The sequence below is a fragment of the Monodelphis domestica genome, chromosome 2 (genome assembly GCF_027887165.1).
Source record: "Monodelphis domestica isolate mMonDom1 chromosome 2, mMonDom1.pri, whole genome shotgun sequence".
Taxonomy (NCBI): Eukaryota; Metazoa; Chordata; class Mammalia; order Didelphimorphia; family Didelphidae; genus Monodelphis; species Monodelphis domestica.
This window is the reverse complement of record NC_077228.1, coordinates 300,302,362-300,323,455: the sequence shown is the minus strand read 5'-3', so window position 1 is coordinate 300,323,455 and position 21,094 is coordinate 300,302,362. Positions and strand designations below refer to the sequence as shown.

The window sequence follows — 21,094 nt, the reverse complement described above, 5'->3', positions numbered from 1 at the left end:
TCTTTTTGTGGTGGCAAAGAATTAGAAATTGAAATGTTCATTAATTGAGGAATAGCTAAGCAAATTGTGGTATATGATGGAATACTTTTGTTCTGTAAGAAATGAAGAACGAGATGTTTTCAGAAAGAGCTTGAAAGGCCTACGTGGACTGATAGAAAGTGAAATAAGCAGAACCAGGAAAACATTGTACACAGCAACAGCAATATTGTGGAATGATCAAATGGGAAAGACTTAAATACTCTCAGCAATATAATGATTCCCTAGAGTTCTGAAGGACTTATGACAAAGGAAAAGAACTGTTGCAGTAGGAATGCAGCTCAAAGCATCCTATTTTTTGCTTTAGTTTATTTTGGTTTTTGTTTTTGTTTTATATGATTATTGTCTTACAACAATGAACAATATAGAAATAGGTTTTTCATGATAATGCATGTATAATCCAGATCAAATTGCTAACCAGCTTCAGAAAGGGGGAGGGAAGGGGAAGAAAACAATTTGGATCTTATAACTTCAGAAAATTTATGTTGAAAAAATTGTTATTACATATAATTAGTAAAATAAAATATCTTTTTTAAAAAGTCTTTAATTGGGGAGAGAATATAGTAAGCATAATTGCTAGAAGATGGTTGAAAGTATCCTCTTTTCTTCTTTCTTCACACCATTTTGTAAGGTATAGGAGAGGGAAACAGAAAGGCTCTTGCAAGTGTGATAAAATTCTTGGAAATCTGAAGACTAAATGTACATGGTAGAACCCACAAAACCATGGTTGCTTGGAGAGCACCTACATTGGAGAAACAGAAACATGAATTGCAGGTGAGAATTTCCATTTTATATCACTGGCTTGGGGGTAGAAAGGGCTTACTAAGAGCCAAGAACTGCCTAAGTTGCCAGAGATGGATGTTGGGGGATAATAGATCACAGCAATAGAGGAAGATGCAGAAGTGATGGCAGCAGTCAGAGGACAGGGAGACAGAAAACATACTTCAATAGAAATAGCAATTAAAGTGCCACTGGGGTTTCCCCAAGACCTTCACTATTGGTGTCATGAGTTTGGGGGAGGGGCAGGAATATGGAGAGGTAGAAAAGAAGAAATAGTTCTTATTTAAAGGTGAGATTTATTAGCTGTTCTCTTCAGAAGAAGCTTGGGATACTGGGGAGAGTTAATCCTATCTTCATAATACTAATCTCTGCTTTGCAGCTTTTTGTCCTGAGTATTTCAGGGTTAAACAAGACCCAGAAGTCTCTGTTTGCTTGTAGGAAATAAACTGAATTTATCCCAGAGGGTAGCAGAGAAATGAGTCCCATTTTACTTTTCCCACAGAGATTTTGACTGATGGCCCTAGACAAGGAGAATATTGTTAGATAATCCTTTGGAATTGATCTGGTTCCCTGTGAATCAATAGCTTAGATTCTGTACATGAGTTTTGGTTATACATGAGTTATTATTCTTACCTTTTCCTTATATATTTTTAGATTTGATAGATTAAAAGGCTTTATCTAATAATATTCTACTTACCTATGATTCTTCTCATCTTCCTCAACATTCCTTGTATCTTTCTTCTGTCTATTCAGAGTACATCATCACATTATCAGCTTCCACTTGGACTTCTGAAATAGCCTTCTAATTAGCTTCCTTGCAGGTAGTTTTTTTCCCTTTCTAATCCATCCTGTCAAACTGATTTTCCTAAAGTACAGGCCAAACCATGCCACTCCTGTTCAAGAAGTATCAGTGGTTGCCATTGCCTTTAGAATAAAATACCAATTCCTCTAGTATTTAATCTGACTCTAGCCTCTTTCCAAACTAATTATAGATGATTTCCTCTCTTGCACACTATGTTCTAATCCAAATTCACTTTTTTGCTATTCTCTTTACTCTGACATTCCTTCTCTGGCCTAAATATCTTTATAAAAGTTTAGAAAACTCTCTTCTGGTCTACCTCTTGGAATCATCTAGTTCCCCTCTAGGCTCAGTTCAAATACTAACTCTTAAATTTAACTGCTTTCTTTCTCTAGCCCTCATTATTTTCCTTCCCTGGCTTCCTTTAAAAACCAACTAAAATCCCATCTTTTACTGGAACCTTCACAATTCTAGTGCTTTCCCTGTTAATTATTTCTATTTATCTTGAATATAGCTTGCTTTGTCTTGATTTATTTGCATGTTCACTCCCCCCTTTAGATTGTAAGCTCCTAGAGAGCAGAGATTTTTTTTTTGCTTTTTGTATTCCTAGTGCTTGGATCATTAGGTGCTTAGCAAATGATTGATTAATTATAATAGGGCAAGAATTAAAAGTTAGGAGGACGTGGAAAGATATATATATACACCTGTGTGGAAAAAGAGTGTCTGAAAAGACTATATATAAGACTAAATTAATCCTGAGTGAACAGAACCAGAACATTATACTATTAACAGCCATATTGTAAGGATGATCAAGGAAGGGCTTGGTTACTCTGATCAATCTAAAGATTTGAGACAGTTCCAAAGGACTCATGATGAAAAATGCTATCTATTTTCAGGGAGAACTGATCAATTTTTAGTGCAGACTACAGCATACGTTTTTCAATTTCTTTATGATTCCTGCTTATACTTTTTGTGCAATACTGATATGTAAATGTTTTACATGACTTCATATGTATAATTGATATCATATTGCTTGCCTTTCCAAAGGGAGGGGGAGAGGCAGGAGGGAGAGAATTTGGAAATACAAAAATTTTCAAGACTTTAAAAAAAATTAGCGTCAGTTAATAAGTTGTGACTAGTAAAAGAAAGGAGTTGGAAATAAGCACAGTGCCTGCCACATAGTAGGCACTTAATAAATGTTTTATTGATTGACAGATTAATTCATTCTCCTGAAACCACCTTCCTGTTCCCCATTCTCTTCTTGGTTTATTGAAATCCTATCCATCACGATCCTGCTCAAATTTTTCCCTGATTCTCTTAAGTGGAAAACATCCTTTCCTCTTTTAAATATTTGGTCCCCAGTCAGTCAGTAAGTGTTGTCAGTCTTTATGATGTGCCTGACACTGTGCTAGGTCATTAGGATACAGGTTGTATCTCTTCTATGTACTGAACAAATTCCATTTTGCGTTGAATTATTTGGATAGATGCTTTATCTCTAATTTCCTCAAGGACAGGGCCAATGCCTCATTTACCTTTTAATTTTCCTCGGTGCCTTGCACAAAGTACACATTTAAAATCTACTTGCTGAACTGCTGATGTTTACTGACCTACTGTGTTCGAGACACCAGCATTCCACCCTCTTAGCAACCGGTGAGGAAGCTTTCGTTTGACTTGTCTGGCACATAGTTGGCGCTTAATAAACGCCCGGGATTGATTGTTTCCAACGTCCCTGGGCACCATCATTCAATAGTCTTTATTTGCCCTACTCCTACCCACACTGCAGCATAGAGCCCCATCCGGGGGGATTATTGTTCGAAGGAAGGTCATAAAAAGCAAGGAATAATGCCGCCGTCCCCCCTTCCCCCACGAGGAGGGGGGAGCCATAGTTTTACCATCTGATAAAGAGAAAAAAGAATAGAAGGTAGCGGAGGAAGAATCGCGAGTGACCAGGGTCAGCAGGGGAGGACAAGCAGAGGGATGGGGGTTAAAGATGAGAGATCAGAAAAAGAAGCTGCCGGCGGGGTCGGGGGTTACACACAGAGAAATCCAGAAGAGCCTAGAATGCTGGAGCGGCCGCAGGGCGGAGCTCGGAGGGAGGGGCAGGCGGCAGGGAGGAGGATAGGGTGGGGGCGCTGTGGGATGGGAAATGCAGACGTGGTGGAGGAGGTTGGCTTTCAGAAAGGTCTGGCCAGGAACTGCCTTTGGGTTGGTTTGAACTCGGAGGGGTTTTGTGTGTGTGTGTGTGTGTGTGTGTGTGTGTGTGTGTAAACCGAAAGCCTGTGTGGTTTTAAACCGCAAGCCTTTTTGGAAGAACGCACCCCAGCCTATTTTCTTCCTCTTTCTCTCCTCGATGGGCGGGAAAGAGTTAAGCCTTCCGAAGGCGTAGCCAAACATCCTCTGACGCGCGGGGGGCGGGACTAGGGCACCGGTTCAGGAAAGAGGTGGGAGAAGAAGGAGGAGGAGGAGGAGGGTTCCGGGGACAGGGTGGGGGGAGGGGAAGGGGCGGGGAGGAAGGGGGCGTGGCCCAGGCTGAGGGGGCGTGGCCGGGAGAAGTTGTTCCGCGCTGGGCGGGCCGGCCGCGGACCCAGGAGCTGGAGAAGTTTGCGCGGCTCGCTAGCGAGCGAGCGGAGGGGAGGGTGCGGGCCCCGGCAGCGGCTTCCCTGCGCCCGCTGCCATGGCTTTCCGCCGGAGAACGAAAAGTTACCCGCTCTTCAGTCAGGAGTTCGTCATTCACAACCATGCTGATATCGGCTTCTGCCTGGTGCTCTGCGTCCTCATCGGGCTTATGTTCGAGGTGAGGGGAGCGCCCGGACACGGAGGGGGGGGGCGGGAAGCGGGAAAGAGGGGGGGAGGGAAGGGAGGGAAGGGAGGGAAGGGCGGGCGGGCGCCACCGTCGCCTCCGTCACCGGCAGCCCCTGCCGGGTCCGCGCGAGTTCTGCCTCCCCCTCCCCCTCTCTACCCGCCCCCTCCCCCTGCTCCCGGCCGCCTCCAGATGTGGGCTCCTGTATCCACGTAATCCGCATCCTCCTCCTCCTGCTGCTGCTGCTGCTGCCGCCGCTGCCCGGGCCCGGCTTGCTTTTCGCTTTTGTGCACCCGCTCCCTGGGCTTCTCGATCCATCCAGATTCCAGCCACCCCACCCGCCTTCCGCCCATGCGGGGGCCCTGGGGGCGTCCTGGACCGCCCCCTCACCTGGCCCTGGCCTTGGGGCCGCCGGCCCTGTCCTAGTCTCCCGCAGATGATGCCCGAGGCTTCCCTTTTTGACTATCCGTGGTTCTGACTCCTTGTTGACCCTCCCAACTTGCGACCACAGCCTCTCGGGTACACTATTGTGACTTCATCACTCTTTCAATTTTCAGTTACTTCCTTTTACCCATCCTTGGAATGCTGACTTTCCCCTGTTTTCCTTAGCGTAAGATTGGCCCGAACTGGGCCAGTGCTTCCTTTAGAGCCCCCAAACCGTGATACCCCATTCTGTGCATCCTGCACCAATGCTCAGCACAGTGCCTGGCACATACAGCTTAATAAGAACCTCCTTCCTCTCCTTCACTTCCTTTCTCCTTTCCTTCCCACTTCCTTCCTCCTGCCTTCTCTTCCTTCTTTTCTACTTCCTCTCTCCTTTCCTTTCTTCCTTTCTACTTCTTCCCTTTCTTTCCACCTCTCCTCTTCCCTTCCTCCCTTCTTGTTTTTTTCTCCTTTTATCTATTGCCTTCCCTTCTTCCCTCTTTCCTTTTTTTCTCCCTCTCTTCACTTCTCCTTCCCTTCTCTCTCTCTCCCTCCATTCCTTCCTTCTTTACATCCTTTCTTCATTCTTCCCCTTTCTCGTTCCTTTCTCCCTCCCTTCCTTCCCCTTCTCCTTTCCCCCTTCCTCCCTTCCCCTCCCATCTTCCCATCTCGCTCCCTCCTTCCTTTCTTTCCTTTCTCCCTTCACCCCTCCTTTCCTTTTTTCTTCTTTCCCTCTCCCCTCTTCCTCCCTTCTTCCCTTTCCTTCCTTTATTCCCTTTTGCTCTTCCTTCTTCCTCTCCCCTTCTCCTTTTACCTTCCTTTCTCCCCATTTTCCCTTTTCCAGAATATCTTGTCAATTATATTCTTCCCTACTTGCATATAGGGATTGAAAGGGCCTTGACCACTGCCAGCAAGGCTATTTTCCATTATCATGTATGTTAATTCCTTTAGCACCTTGGGGAGGTGGTGGGAACTAGAGAGAGAGTACTAAGCCTTAATTCTTCCCTTTGCCCGAATGGGAGTGAACTGATTTACCTTGTTTTCTGGGAAAAGGTGGCACCTGAGCAAATAGGATAGGCTAAGAGGTCACAGGCATCTCTAGTCTAAATTAGGCTGCCCCTTCCCTATGTTCAGAAATAATGGAAAGGACAAAAATCTAAGGAATCAGAGAATGAGGACAAAGCACCTTTTGGGAAGGGGAAAAAAGAGGTATCATTGGGAAGTTGGGTGAAATGGAGAAGAGGTTGAGTAAGATCCTTGGCACTGCCTCTTGTCCTGAGAATGAAGGTAGTTTGTTCCCCTACTACTAGTATCCTAGAGGTTTTCTTTGGTAGGATTATGAGTGGGCTAGGACTCAATTGTCTCTCTTTCTGGGATGGGGTCCTGGGTGGTTACTTATCCTTTGGGTAATGGCTTTGGGAACAGGCAGCTCTCCCAGGTAAACCTATGTAAAAAGTTTTTTCTATCTCTGGAGTTGGTGGAGAGGGATCTTATTCCAACTTATCCTCCTTCCCTGTCTGTCACCCTTTTATCCTCTAGTTTCCCATTATGTCTTGGTGGGATTCTACTTCCTGGGCCCTTATTCCGATTGGCATCCTAAGAGTTTGAGGGAGTCTTCAGAGGGAGCCATTCATTTTATTAGATTGGTGTACAGTATCCTGGATCCTAGGTGTTTGTAAAACTTTTCACCAGATTTGGGATTTTAGTCCAATCATATTTTTCCCTGGATAATCATTTTTACCCTAGCACTACCCACCATATTCCTTGAGCCCTGGCTGTCCTTATGATCATAGATCAATGTTCAGTTTGGGCCCGGCAGATAAGAAAATCTGAACAGCCTTGTGGCCCTGTGTGTCCTTAGTACTGCCTTGTAGTCCAGCCTGAAGTGAGGCTCAGTACCCTTTTAACCTCTCCAAGGGTGTGGCTGAGTCCTGGCTGGTCTAGGACCTGAGTCCTTGTGCTGGTCTACCCAGGGCAAAACTTGGTGAAAACTGGTCTTTGACCTAATGGCTTTCCATGCTCTTTTTAAAACCTGAGATTTGTGGCTTTTCCTTAAACAGAGAAGCCAAAGTCTTTGTCCATTTTGAATTCCTTCTTTCTTCCTGCCTCCAGTCCTTCAGAATACTGTCAGGCTGTTAGTGGCCTTCAGGTGTTCTTTCTAAAATGTTTTGAGATCCTGTGAGAAGTAAGTGGCCAGCCAAAAAGAGGAGTGGGTAGAGGAGAGAACTGCCAGAGACAGCCAGTGTTTTCCTGTGTCCTTCTTGTTGGCCTGGAGAATGAAAAGGCCTTGGTGGAAATAACTAGAAGGACATTTGCCTCCCCCCCTTCTTTCAGGGAAGGCTCTTGGGTCCATCGTGGTCCTTTGGAAAGAAGGTGGGGCAGCTCCCGATTTGGTAAATTGGTCTGTGCTAGACAATGTATTTGTTAAAAGTGGCAAAACTAATAAATAACAAATGGTACTTGAGCATTAGTAGGGGCTCTATATGATGTATTGGAAAGGGGACTGTTGTAGAGGAAACTTTCTTTCAAGAACAATCTTTCAAGATAGGCATGGCTTGGAGTAGGTGGATCCCTGAAATCTCTTCCAACTCCAGATTATGCATTTTTGTGAATAAAAGCACTAAACTTGGTGAAGATGCACGTTCAGATCCTCCCTCTTGAAAATCATAGGTTAAGAGCTTAATTTGCTAACTTTAAAACCATAGGCCAAGAGTTTAATTTTAACTGTAAAACCATATGAGGAGCTCGTTCATGAGCCTTGGTTTCATCTTCTGTAAAATGGGAATAGTATCCATACCACTTATCTCACAAAGATATTGTGGAAGTGGTGGTCAGGGCAGGTCGTAAAGCTGTATATGAGTAAAAGCTCTTATTGTTATTATTAACTGTTGGGCACTTAGAAGCTTTCTGCCATTCCCAGTGGGAGAACAGTGCTATTCCAGTTTTCCAGGAAACTGAGTGTTTCCTACACCCAGTTAGTGAAAAGAATGACAGTGGCTAAAATCTTCACTTGTTTTAAAGACTGGCATGGCAGCTTTTCCCCCAAACCTGGCAGGGTTTTCTCAGTTTTACAGTCTGGCTGTGCTTTGTGTCTGGAAAAGAGAGTCCCATCATTGTCCTTCATGTTCTAGGGCTTTCCATGCCCCTCACATTCTCCTGGAAGTCTGGGGTGAGGGATGGGGGGGGGCAGTAAGAGTGGCATGGAAGAAAGAAAGGAATAAGATTTAGCACTTTGCATTTTTTCTTCTGGGTGTAAGACTAGGAGGAAAGAAGGGGGGAGGGGAAGAAAGGGAAAGAGGGTATCATGCTGTTGAATTTCTGACTTTATGCCAAACTGAGATTCTTTCATTTAGGAAAAGAAACGTGAAAACTCAATTATAATTCTTTCCACAAAGAACTGTTCTCCTAGACAGTCCTCCCCCCCCATCCCCCTTTCCCTTCTCCCTTGGTGTTCCTACCATCCAACCTCTTCCCCAAGAGCCTGGCCCCACTCTCTCCAGGAGGCAGCTGCAGTCTTGCATAGTAATCCCCCTCTTTATCTTATCCATCCTTGCCTTGCTTCCACCCCAGCTTTTCTCCAACTCACAGAGAGGTGCTTCACTTTCTAAACCCCTTGTGATGGGACTCTTCCCTGTAGGACTGTTATTTTGGTGGGAGCACATAAAAGGCCCTGCCTTGGCTTGGTTTTAGTTTGGGACATCCTGGAAGCAATTTACCTTTGTCATTTCTCATTGCCAAGGCTGGGGACAGGTTCCTTTCTCTAGCCTCAGGTTTTGGCCTTCTCGCAGGCCATTTGGAGAGAAGCTGCTCTGCAGCCACAGTTCTTGGCTAAAAAAATGTCAGGAATGTGGAGATTTTTTTCTTCTCCTTCCTTTCCAGCTTTTTCTTTCTTCACTCTGCTTTCTGGAGAGGTGGGGCTAGGGAGATTCCTACCAAACAACTTGGCCCTTCAGTTGGGTTTCTTACGTGGAGTCTGGCCTTACCCATCCCTTCAGGGTGTGTGTATGTGTCTGGTCAGTGTCTGTGTGTGATTTGAAAGTGTTCTTTTTTTTCTTTGCTTTTCCAGACGTTCTATTCAATGCCACGTTTTAAACTGAAGCAGACAGGGAAAAAGGGAAGAACTTTTACATCCACAAGTAGAGGATAAGAAAAAGCAGAGGAGGATCTCTTAGACCTCTCTTTTGGGGCATGGCCCCTGAGTAGAGGAGAAGTGAGCCTGGCTTCTATCTCGTAAGGCTCATCATTTCAAGAAGTAGAAATCTTTAAAATTTTTTTCTAAAACTTATTGGAAAATATTGGCAGCCATAGGCAAAAGTGATTTTGAAATGGTCTGCCTGCTGTTTGCAGGTTTGCTTACCCTTTCTCAGCTTGAGATAAGCAGAGGATTTTAAACTCTTGGGCAGTGTTTGGCTTTCTAATTAATTTTCTATTTCTGAAAATAAAACTGACTTGTTAGGGTGAAACATTTGCAGCATACACAGTAGATCATCTTCATGAGTGAGTGAATGAAGGAAAAAAAGTGTAGCCAATACACATCTGATTGTGTTTGGTTGGGATTATGCCCCTTAAAACAGAATTATAGGTAGTTTAAAACAATACCACCATCACCAATAGTCCTGTTACTGGTAGAGAGAACCAGCCTTGGTCTATCACCTTACCAAAACAACTTTTTAAAGCTATATATTGCATAACCATTGTTCACCTATGTTGATAGATGGGTTTGCTCACCTTGGAGTTCACTGCATCAGTGAAACCACAGGTCTGGACAGAAGACCCCAATAAATTGGCAATTAGCTTAAAGCACTGGCAGTTGTCTTGGTTTCTGATAGCAACCTTAAAGAGAAGTTCCTGTGTCTGCAGGCCTGCTCTAGAACCTTACTGCTATCCCCTTCAGCTTCTCTCCATGAGAAGGATTTGTGCTTCTGTGCTTTTCTTAGCACAGGGGATTTGTAGGGAACTCCAGGTGTGGGAATTCTCTTTGCCTATGCAGTGACATCTCAGTTATTTACCCATTAACACATGTTTTTTTGCTTTGAGTGATTTGTTAAAAATGCTGTTTTATTAAGAGGTGATAGGTTGATATCTCAGAGACAGAAGGTGCTCACCAGTCCCACTTTGATTCTTGTGCCCTGTCATTGGCACCTTAGTGCTTCAGAAAGATTCTGGAGAATCTGGACCCATGACAATGAGCCTTTTAGAGACCAAGTGCCCAAACTGCCCCCTCAGGCCCAAGTGAGCTGCTCCCTTACCCCAGATGGGAAGGAGGAAGCCCTCCCATTGGCTGTGGGACATAGGGAAAATGTCTGTGTGGAGAAGGGGGAGGGGAGCAGCTCCCTACGGCATGCTCTGGCATGTGTGCCATGGGTTTGCCATCATGGGGTCAGATTCTAGAGAAGTTGAGCACAGGAAAGGGGGAGAGGTGAAAGGAGACCTCTGGGCCAAACCTATGGGTGCTCTGGTGCAGCAGCTAACTTTCTTACTCCAGTGCATGTTCCACTGTGTTGCCAAATACATTTTCCTAAAGTGCAGCTCCCTCCAAGACTGAGGATCCACTACAACAGCCTCCATTTGGATGTTCCTTCCCACCTCTCTTCAGCGTGGCTTCCTCATGGCCTCCTTCACCAGAATACCTTCCATCCTTCCCAAATGGATGCCGTGCTTTCACCTGACCTTCAGGAGACTGCTAGGTCCTTGAGAGCAGGTGCTGTTCTCCTTTCCCTTTAGCTCCTCAGGGCTCTGGAGTGAGTCAGCTACCTTGTAGGCACTGAGTCACTGAACTTAGAGGCTGGTCCTGGTTTTGACTCTGGAGGGGGGGCTGTGTGTCCCGGGCTCAGCAACCAATCTCGGGTCCCTTGGGGAAAGCGGTAGCAATCCCAGTGTGGTTGGAGGATCTGAGAGTCGACATATCCCTTTTTCCACTGTCTAAAAAGGGCTCTTTTGAACCCAAAAAGCAAAAGTTAGGCAGCATGTAGCAGTGGAAAGATTGCTGGATTTGAAGTCAGAGACCCTGGGTTTGAATCACAGCTCTGTCACTCTGTGCATGATCTTGGGCAGGTCACTGCCTCTCTGGACATTAACCATTTATCTGTGCAGTGAATTGGATGGAATTTACTGACTGATCAGTCAGTAAACATTTATTAAGCACCTACTGTGGGCTAAACTTCAGGATGACAAAAGGAGGCCAGAGATATTGTCACTTTTCAATCCTGAATCTGTGGCCTGAAACTATCTGTCACCCAGAACATGTAGTCCTGGCCCTTTCTCATAAGCCCCCTGTTCCAGAGGCTGGGGCATTCCACATGCTTGGGAAGCATCTGTTCTGGAGCTGAGGCCAGCTCTTCTGGGCCTTGATCATCCCTGTGTCTCTGGGCCCTTCTTCATCGGTGAGAGGAGGGGGCTGGTCTAGATGCCCTTCTCAGGCCCCTTTCTGCGCCTAATCCATGGGTCTGGGACCCCAAGGGCTCTTCCATCTCTTGAATCTCTGATCCATGGGTGTCTGAGTCATTTCTCCAGTGTGCTGAATTCTAGGAGATTTTGGGAGGTTACTCCTCTGGGAGAACATCTGTTTTCTCTAGGCCAGTCGGCTCTTTAGGGCATGGGTGTGGGGTGGCTGCTCCGGCCACTAGTTGGGCTATCGGGCGGTGAGGGTCCCTGGTGGGGGAGAGGGGAGCTTTTCTCTCTCTCCTTGTTCTCAAGGCCCCGGCTTTGCTGTTGTTCCTTGTGCAGGGCACCATTCCGACCCATCACACCAGATGGGAGCTGCAGCCCGGCTGTTGGTGTTGCCATGGTGAGGACTCGCCTCCCACGGGCACGAGCTCCTCTTTGATCTGCTTCCTATTGGCCAGGGGCCCCCCTGACTAGCCCAAGCTGGGGGCACTGATACACGGAAGAGGTTGAGGGCCTCCCGGAGGCTGCGCTCGCCCTCCTGGCGCCAGAGGTATCTTTCCAATGGAGCGAGAACGGCAGAGGGAGACCGATGCCAACCTCGGGTCGCCCTTGGCATTGTCTGGCTGTAAGACTGCTCCTGGCAAGCAGTGCCTTTTGGAGCGACCAGCTAGAGTGAAAATGATTAAAAAGCAACAACAAAGGAGTCCCTGGGGGTCATTTTTCACTTCCCTCCCCTTATTCGAGGCACCTGGTATAGGGGGTATAGGGGAGAGGGAGAAACAGCTTGGCTTGGTCAGCTTTGCTGGTTGACTGTCTAAAAGTGTCATGTAGAGTGGGCAGCGGGCTGGTTTGGGTCCCTGAGCATCAGGCAGTGTGCCTGGGCACTACTGCTGCTTCCCTGCCTGGCCACGAGCGCAGCCTGACCTCTGGGCCCCAGCTTCCCCAGCTCTGAGAGTAGACTGGTATTGGAGATTTCAGAAGTCTCTCCTACCCCTAAATATGTGATCCTGGGAGAGGTGGCATGGCTTAGAGGCCTTGTTTTTTTAAAAACCCTTACCTTCTGTCATAGTATTAATTCTAAGAGAAGAGCGGTGAGGACTAGGCATTTGGGGTTCAGTGACTTCCCTAGCATCATACAACTAAGAGGTATCTCAGGCCACATTTAAACCTGGGTTTTTCCATTTCAAGGCCAGGTGCTCTATCTGCTATGCTACTTAGCTGCCCCTGCATAGAGTTCTTGACAAAGTTCATGCACTTTTGTTTTCTTTTAATAGTTGGACAACTATATTTTGGCATAATTGGCTTCCAAATTATGGAGAAAGGTCTTTAACTGAGTTTCATGCACCTGTTCTTTAAAAAATATTTTGATGACTTCTATTGCAATATAATTGGTTTCTTTTGTAATCCTATGTATTTTGTTTTATGTATTTAAAAACTTTATTCTGAGAAAGAGTTCTTATAGGCTTTGCAAGACTGCCAAAAAGGGGGAGAATGATACAAAAATGATAAGGTGTCTATTGCATAGTAGAGACCTACATTCAAATTCTGTCTCTGACTTATATGGGCTTTGTGATCTCAGACAGATCATTTTATCTCTTCATACTTCTGGTTAGTCCTCCTGACTATAAATTGTAGAGATGCTACTGATCTGTACTGGAAGGAGTTTCCTTATCTAGGAGTTCACAGTACTCATGAAATCACAGATCCAGTCCTTTTCCCTTAGCTTTATTCTGTGATTTTAATAGAATGGCCTTTACAGATGATTATAAGGGTACCTGGCTCCTATTTTAGTGATAGGGCTGACAAGATAACTTTTCCTTTTCTTTAAAAGGGAAAGTAAAAAAAAAAGACTCCCTTCCTGGGATACAAAGACATGTCAGAATCCCAGTACCAATTCAGATGTCTGACAGTTGCCAGAGAAACAAACTGCCACAACTTTGGCTTCATAGTCCTGGGAGTGTTATTTTCATCATTAAAAATAGTGGGAGAAAAAGGCCAAGTTTTTTCAGGTTATTGGTTCAAGGGTAGACATGAATAAAAAAAAAAGACAAGAAAATTAGAAGTTTTGTGTTTACCCTAAATCATTTTGTTATGGAAAGTATTGTATTCACTTTCTTGTCCTCTCAAAGATTCAGAGAAATCAGGTAAATATTAGTCAATTCCAGAAAGAATAAACGTTTCGTATCAAGAGTCCTGCATCTGAATATCTCCTGTTCACACTCTCAGATAGGCAGGTAAAATAACTGTTCTGCTAAAGCTTTTCTGTAGTAGTTATAAGTAGCCAAATTTTTGGTGTACTGCTCTAACCAGTGAGGAGGGAATTAAAGTAGATCAGTGGTTCTCAAAGTATGATTCAGGGATCCCTGAGATCCTTTCAAGGGGGAAGGGTCCTCAAGGTCAAGCTATTTTCATAATAATACTAAGGTGATTAAATTTCTAATATGGGAAATATCAAGAGCTGTAACACCCATATACAAAAGCTCCCCAGAATGTCTTCAGTAATTTTTAAGAGTAAAAACAAGTAAGAAGGACTTATGAGAGAATGCTATTCATCTCCAGACAAAGAGCTGGTATATGGAAATATGTATTTCATAGTTACACACACACACACACACACACACACACACACATACATACATAGCAAATGTTTGCCTTCTCTAATGCACACTTGGGAAGATGAGAGGAAGACAACCTGAAACTCAAAATGTAACAAAAAAAAATAGAGTATAAAAGGGTCCTGACACCAAAAAGGTTGAAACCACCTCACTAGAGTTTTTGTTCAGTCATTTCCAGCTCTTCTTGATCCCATTTGCCCTTTTTTGGGCAGGTACTGGAGTGGTTTGTCATTTTCTTCTCCAGCTCACTTAACATATAAGGAATGGAGGCCAGCAGGATTAAGTGACTTGCCCAGGGTCACATGGCTACTACTAAATATCTTAGGCTAGATTTAAATGCTGGCAGCTGAGCTGACTCCAAGCCCTACCCTCTGTCCACTGTTTCACCTAGCCATCCTCTGGAAGACTATATTCATACTCAAGTCTCAGAAGGTTTGGTAGAATTTTCTCTGTGTATATACTGTCTATGTGAGTACGGTCAATCTGTCTCACAGTCATCTGTGAAATGAGGATGTGATGTGATGTGATGGCCTGGAGTTCCCTTCTGGCTTTTGGTCCGGGTTTGGCCCCAGGGCCTGTGCACACCCTCATTGTGGAAGGGAAGCTTGGCCCAGGAGCCCAAGACCATGTAATTTCTCATTTGCTCGACATTTTGTGTCCCAATGGCTTTTTTCATGGAACTTCTGAGGGATCAGACTTGTCCCCCTCTCTGGGCATACTTCCCTTTCAGGCCCGATTTGGAGCAGCCATTATCCATATGTCGTCTTCTCTGTCATCTGTTACGCAGACAGAGCGTTTGTGAACAGCCCTATGGTAAAGTTTTCCCCTGCCTCAGTGCAGGTGCAGCTTTATTTTACTTTCTTTCATCAGATAAGTAATGGGACCATTGTAAAGAATCCTACTTGTGTTATTATTACTTTGGTCCTCAGTATTGTAAGAGTTAAAATTTTGGGGAAACTGAGGCAAGTAGAAATTAGTTTCTCTCTGCAAGGAGTATTATATTTTTATAGGTTTAATTAAGATAAGGAATTTAGGAAAATACAAGTAAGAAAGGCATGTGCTAGGTGGGCCAAGAGGCCCAATTCAATTTCACTCACATCATGGGAGCCGTCTGCTTGCCAGGGGAGACAGGAAGAGAAGAGATCCCGCCGTAGGCAGAGACCCTTTAAATAATAATTTGCTCTCAGCCCAGGTGAGAATTCAGTGAGATTACAAAGCATTCTGGGGAAGTGGAGCAAGGACTTCTGGGGATTGAAGTCCTGGATTCAAGTCTCCATTTTTACATTTCTCCATGTCATCATTTTTGGAAAAAAGAAATTTTTCCCCAAAAGGATCATGAAAACCTAATCAACTTAAGGATTACAATAATTCGAGGATGAGAGAAAAAGAACAAAACCAATAATTGCTGGACGCATTGACAGAAAGCCAGTTAGGGGGCAGTCCCCTTTGGCATGAAAGTATACATACAAATAAATGTTCAATCAACTACATCCAAAGTTCATTCTTGTGTAGCTTGTGGTCTGGAGGCTTCTTCATGGTATCTTCTCCAACAGCTCAGTTTCTGGATTAAGGGAAGTAGCATCTTTCTTTACCTAAAATTCTTCTTAAAAGGAATTTAAACTTTGCAATTTAAATAATAATATTCTTTACAGTATCCTCACCTGGAAAATGGGGAAAATAATAATAATAATACCTAGAGTACTCGCCTTATATGGTGGAGATGTGGAGATGAAGATCAAATCTTGTGACTGACCACTTCTCTGGGCCTCAGTATCCCCATCTGTAAAATAGGATTTGGATTTGATGCCTTCCAAGGCATCTTCTGCCTCTGTAGAGATCTGTGAGCTTAATTAAGTACCTGGCAACCTTTCTTTATTCCTATGGATCATTATTACTTAGTTGACCCTTTCATTTTCCTTTTGAGGACCCTCAGACCAGATAGGTTAAGCAAATCCTTAAAAGTCACACTGTAAGTAAATTGCAAAACCAGGACTCACCCCCACCCCACCCCCTTTCCATTGTTGTGTCTCACAGTTGATTTCAGATATCGGCAGCTAGTGGGGCCCTTTGCCAGGTCATCTGTTACTGTCTGGGAAAGGTATGTTGTGCCCTTCTTCCCTCATATACATAGCAGTGCTCAAGTGCTTGTCTCAAAAAAGATACTAGATTAAAGGTTCTGAGATTGCAGGAGGACCTTCTTGATCATAATAATTGGGCATATTATTTTTTTGTCTCCAGAGCTTTTAAATTTGAGCATCCAATCCTCAAAGGCAGCTTGTAATTTTCCCTTTGGGATTGCCCTCTGGGGTAAGATTACCAGAAGTGGTGAGGTATTGAGCTTTCCTTTTTATTTTTCTAGGCCTTAGTTTCTCTGCTTCTGAAATCTGGATGTCCCCCCTCTTTTAAAAAAAATGTCGGTTTCTGAGTTTTATACATACAAAGTATGACTTCCTAACATGATTTGCTTTGATTTGCTCCTTTTCTTTCTCCTTATTATAGTCAGTGCTCTTAATTAGGGCTTTCATTTTTTGGAAGAGGAAGTTTAAAAAAAAGGCGGGGTGGAGGGGGGGGGCTTCCTTCATTCTTTTGCCAATTGAAGGCCTTTCTTGCTGCTGCTGTTCCTCCTCATGCCTACCAACAATAGTTATTGTAAACCCTAGTTGTAATCCAGGCAGCTTTTCCTCTACAGAGAAAGGCCCCGGGAGGTGGTATGTGATCTGGACTCTCCGAAGGCATTGAGGCAGAGTGGACAATGAACAGGATTTATGCTATGAAGATGTTGGTTCCTTCCTTCCTTTATTTAACAATAAATAAGTAAGCAAAAACACTAGGGCATTTTAAAATAATCGAGATATGTTAAGTATTAGGCATGGGAGATATGAAGATGGGCCTACCCCAAAGGAGCTCCTGCCTTCAAGGAGCACACAGGTATGTGTCTTGTGTCTGGGGGGAAATAGAACATGTAGAGAAGTAGGAAACAAACTCAAAAATGGAGAAGTGCTTTGTGAAAGTTCACTTTACAGCCCCCTTTACCCTCTTAAAAATGATGGAAGAAACTTTGTTTTCATGTGGATTATGTCTTTTGATATTTATGGAGTTAGAAAATGAAAAGTAAGATGTTTTAAAAATATATTTATTAATTCCTTTAACAAAAAATAATGACATGTTAACATAAATATAATTTAAAGAAATAAAAATAACTCTCCCCCCCAAAAAAAAAATAATGAGAAGAGTGACATTGCTTTACATATTTTTTGCAAATTTCTTTGGTGTCTGGTTTAATAGAAGACATCTGGTTTCTTGCGTCTGCTTCATTAGTCCTCTGCAATATGTTGTTTTGGTTGAAGTAAAGGAAGAAAATTCAGCCTCACACAGATAAGTAGTTTAAAAAATGGAAGATTATTTTAATAGGTGAATAATGCCTTAGTATTATGATGAAAATAATTTTGACTTCTCAAACCTCCCCAAAAGGATATTGAGAATCCCCAGAGAACTCTCTGGACCTAACATTTGAGAACCTGCTTTCCACTGGCCCCTTTCCTGGACTTTGAGGACAGAGCATTAGCCAACACAGTGGGAATATCCAGCTTGGAGATCGCATTGAGGCAAGGGGCTAACACCTAATCTGTTACTGGCTGGTTAGGGTCAATGTGGACCGGCTGCTTCTGAGTCTCAGGTTCCTTCTCTATGAAATGGGGATGGTGACATTTGCATTGACTACCTCCCATTGGCTCTGTGAGGTGGCTAGGTAAGACGGGATAGAGCGCTGGGCCTGGAGGCAACAGAGAGCCAGCTTCAGAGATGTGCCAGTAGTGTGACCCTGGGCCAGTCACTTAGCCTCTGTGTCTTGTCCACCTGTGAGACCCATTTGAACTGTCCCATGTCTTTGCCAGGAAGACCCCGCAGATGCCAGGGAACAGCATAAAGGGCTTTGGTGAGGGAAGCTGCTTGTAAGGTGTCACCTCCTAAGAGTCCTGAGCTAGGTGCCATTCCTGCTGGTTTCTCAGTGACACTCCCTAGATGGACTACAGTGAAGTGCTGAAGGCGAGCTTGTTGGCAGGGCTAACCCTTTGGCAGGAATGGAGAAGGCTGTGACGAAGCGGAGAGGCTGTGCCTGTGAATGAGGCAGAGGGAGCTGCCGAAGATTCTTGAGCTTCTGAGTGACATGATCCAACCTGTGTATTAGGATGATATCAGGGGCAGCTGGCTGGCTCAGTGGATGGAGAACCAGGCCTAGAGATGGGAGATCCTGGGTACAAATCTGGCCCTAGACACGTCTAGCTGCGTGACCCTGGACGAATCACCAACCCCAGTGCCTTGCTCTGATCGCTCCTCTGCTCAGAACCAAAACTTAGTCTGGATCCTACTGAGAAGGGGACAGTTTTTTAAAAGGAAGAGGAGGATGTTTCAGCAGCTCTGTGGAGGACAGCTTCCCGCTTGTCCTGTGGGCCCTGTCGGGCCTGCCTCTTCCTCCTCCCTTTTAGACTTCTCTCTGGCAAGGACCCTCCCCTGCCACATATGGAGAAGGAACATAGATTTTTTGTTTGTTGGGGGAAAAAATGATATAAGAAATAAATGAACTGATGCTGTCCCTATCTTTTGAAAACAGACGAGAAGAGCAGGAGAACATTGGGGGTGGGGGGGGATCCATTTTCTAGTTTACTTTTTTCCAAGGCACAAAAACCTCCTTTTCTCTTCCTCCCTGCTTCCCTCCCCTTTGGGACAGGTGAGTTACACGACGTGCTTCGTACCTCAGGAGCAGGGCCTCATCCGAAGATTCATCTCATCACAACCTACTTTGTGTCAGCCCGTCTGGGACTGAGTCTGATCTCCCAACTAGAGTAAATAGAATTTGTGGTTCATTTGGGTCCCCCTTGTCTTACTCTTCCTCTAACCCAAAGACACTAGAAGGGTTCCCTTTGCCTCATTTGACAGATGAGGAAATTGAGGCACACACAGGGTGAGGTGACATAGGGTCACACAGCTAGTGTCTGGGGACAGATTGGAATTCTAGGAGTCTTTCTGACTTTAGGCCCAGCGCTCTATCCACTACACTCCCCAGCTTATTATCATATTAGCTTATTCAGATGACCAGAATCTGGCCGCCACCGAGTGTCCAAGGTAGGATTTGAATTTGGACCTTCCTGGCTCCAGAGCCAGCTCTATTCACTGTGCCACCTAACTACTCCTGTTTTCTTTTGTTTTAGCTTAGTCTATGTTCTGGTGTGTCCCTACCCCACCCCCAGATGTTTAGAACAAGGAATTGAAGGGGGGGAGTCCCACCTTTCAACAAAACTCACCAGCCTACTGAAAAAAATCTGTCATTCCTCTCTGTGTTCCATGCTGCTGATCCTCCAGCTGTGCTGAGCACAGGGAGGAAGCGCCTGCTGTGGGCTAGACCCTGGGCTGTGGACTTTTTCTGCCTGTCTCCTTTGATCCCCAGGACCCTGTGAGGAGGGTGCTGTCATTATCCCTCTTTTACAGTTAGGGAAACTGAGGCTTCCAGGGGCTAAGTGACTTACCCTGCTCCTTCAGTGCCTGAGCCTGGATCTGAACAGAGCTCCAAGTCCCACTGTGAGCACCACACTAGCCAGCAAAACTGGGAGTGACCCAGCTCTCTGTGGCCATTGCTGTTTCAGCCTTCTGGCACAGTAGACACAGTCAGACCCACTGTTCTGGTTCCCCTCCCCCTTCACCAGGCCACATGAGTGACGTTCCTCAGGGATGTCCCCACATGTGCACCCTCTCCTCCAGAAATCCCATCAGGGCCTCCTGGAGCAGACCACACGCTCTCCATCTTGGCCCCCCAAGGAGCCACTTCCTCCTGGGGATTTTTCATCTTCCCAATGGAGGGAAACAATGTGCAGAGAGGAGTGGCAAATTTTTGATCTTGAACATTTAAATCAATCCTTTTTTTGTCTTGGAATAATAATAATTATTATTATTATTTTAACCCTTTGCCTTCCTTCTTAGAATCAACACTGTTCCAAGACAGAAGAGCGGTAAGGGCTAGGCCATGGGTGTTAAGTGACTTGTCCAGAGTCACCCAGCTAGAAGTGTCTGAGGTCAGATTTGAACCCAGGACCTCCCGTCTTTGGGCCTGGCTCTCAGTCCACTGAGCGATCTAACTGCTCCCTGATAACAACTATTATTTTTATTGCTAGCATTTATACTTGCCTGCCTACTGTGTGCTAGGCACTGCTTTGAAGCGCTTTACAGAGATCCTCACAAGCACTGGGAAGTAGATGTTATTTTTGTCCCCATTTTACAGTTGAGGAAATTGAGGCAAAGGTTGAGGAACTTACAAAGTCCCACAGCTAGTCAGTGTCTGAAGCTGGATTTGAACAAGGGTCTTCCTTCCTCCAAGCCTGGCCCTCCGCCCTAGGATGCGGCATGGCAGTGCGGTGGCTCTTGCTGTATTGGGAGTGGGGCAGACACCCGTCTGTGACAGCCTCCCTCCTCAACCCTCTCACAGGCATGGGGTCACTTCATTTTCTCCTCCCTGCAGCTCTGGGCAGTTGGCCCAAGATCTTCAGGTGAGAGGATCCAGGAGGCTGCCCGCCCTGTGTCTCCTCGGCCTCACAGACCGCCGGGCCAAGGGCGCAGCCTTTTTCCTGGGTTTCTTCTGGCCGAGTTTCCAGTCACCACCACCCCCCTACCCCCTCAACACCTGCTCCTCTTTTTTTGTTTACCCCTGAGGGGGACCTGCTGTCTCCAGGCTCGGCAGAGGTCTGGGAGCACCATGCTGCCTTCTCCCCGCTTCCAGCAAGGGAGCAAGGCGCGCTTTCTGATCTGTCCCCTGGGCCATGTCTGGCTTTATTGTATGTTTAGTCATGTACAAAGTGGCGGTTTTGTGTGTCCTTTTTCCTCCCTGTGCCTACTGCACCCCAAATCATTTGTGAATGAGCGCAGGAAGGAAGGGGTTTAGTGTGTGTCTGCTCAATTGTCCTTCTCTTGCAGGCCTGTATTCTAGAGAAGAGAGAGACCCACTGGGGACGGGTGGCCTGGGGGGAAACCTAGGGAGTTACCTACTAGAGTCCCCTGCGTGATTGACCTACCCTGACCAGGACCAGTGGCTGGGGCTGCTGCACCAGGGGCAGTGAGCTCATGTGGTGCTGAGAGCCTGGGTCCCAGTGTCTGTCCTCAGACCCTTCATAGTTGTGTGTCTCTGGGCAAGTCCCCCCTTGGCCTAATCTTTACAGCTAGTATTGGTTCTAAGACAGATGTAGGAGTTTAAAGTGTGCAGGTAAAATC

At 45.4% G+C, this 21,094-nt stretch overlaps 1 protein-coding gene and 1 long non-coding RNA gene across 3 annotated transcripts in view; one reads left to right on the top strand and one right to left on the bottom strand.

Moving 5' to 3' along the window:
• Positions 1 to 499: 499 nt before the first annotated feature.
• Positions 500 to 4,444, bottom strand: LOC103098469 (uncharacterized). The gene is made up of 2 exons (XR_008916572.1): positions 4,320 to 4,444; positions 500 to 778 (listed from the first exon to the last, which is right to left on the bottom strand). It is a non-coding gene; the product is annotated as an uncharacterized LOC103098469 (long non-coding RNA).
• Positions 3,747 to 21,094, top strand: part of TRAM2 (translocation associated membrane protein 2) — a 111,322-nt gene continuing 93,974 nt past the window's right edge. The window contains exon 1 of one of the 2 annotated variants that reach the window (XM_056818398.1): positions 3,747 to 3,797. In XM_056818398.1, coding sequence (XP_056674376.1) covers positions 3,762 to 3,797 — 36 coding nt within the window. In that variant the 5' untranslated portion in view covers positions 3,747 to 3,761. Of the gene's footprint in view, positions 3,798 to 4,137; positions 4,410 to 21,094 lie in introns of those variants that run through there. The other variant, XM_056818397.1, reaches the window with a different exon arrangement.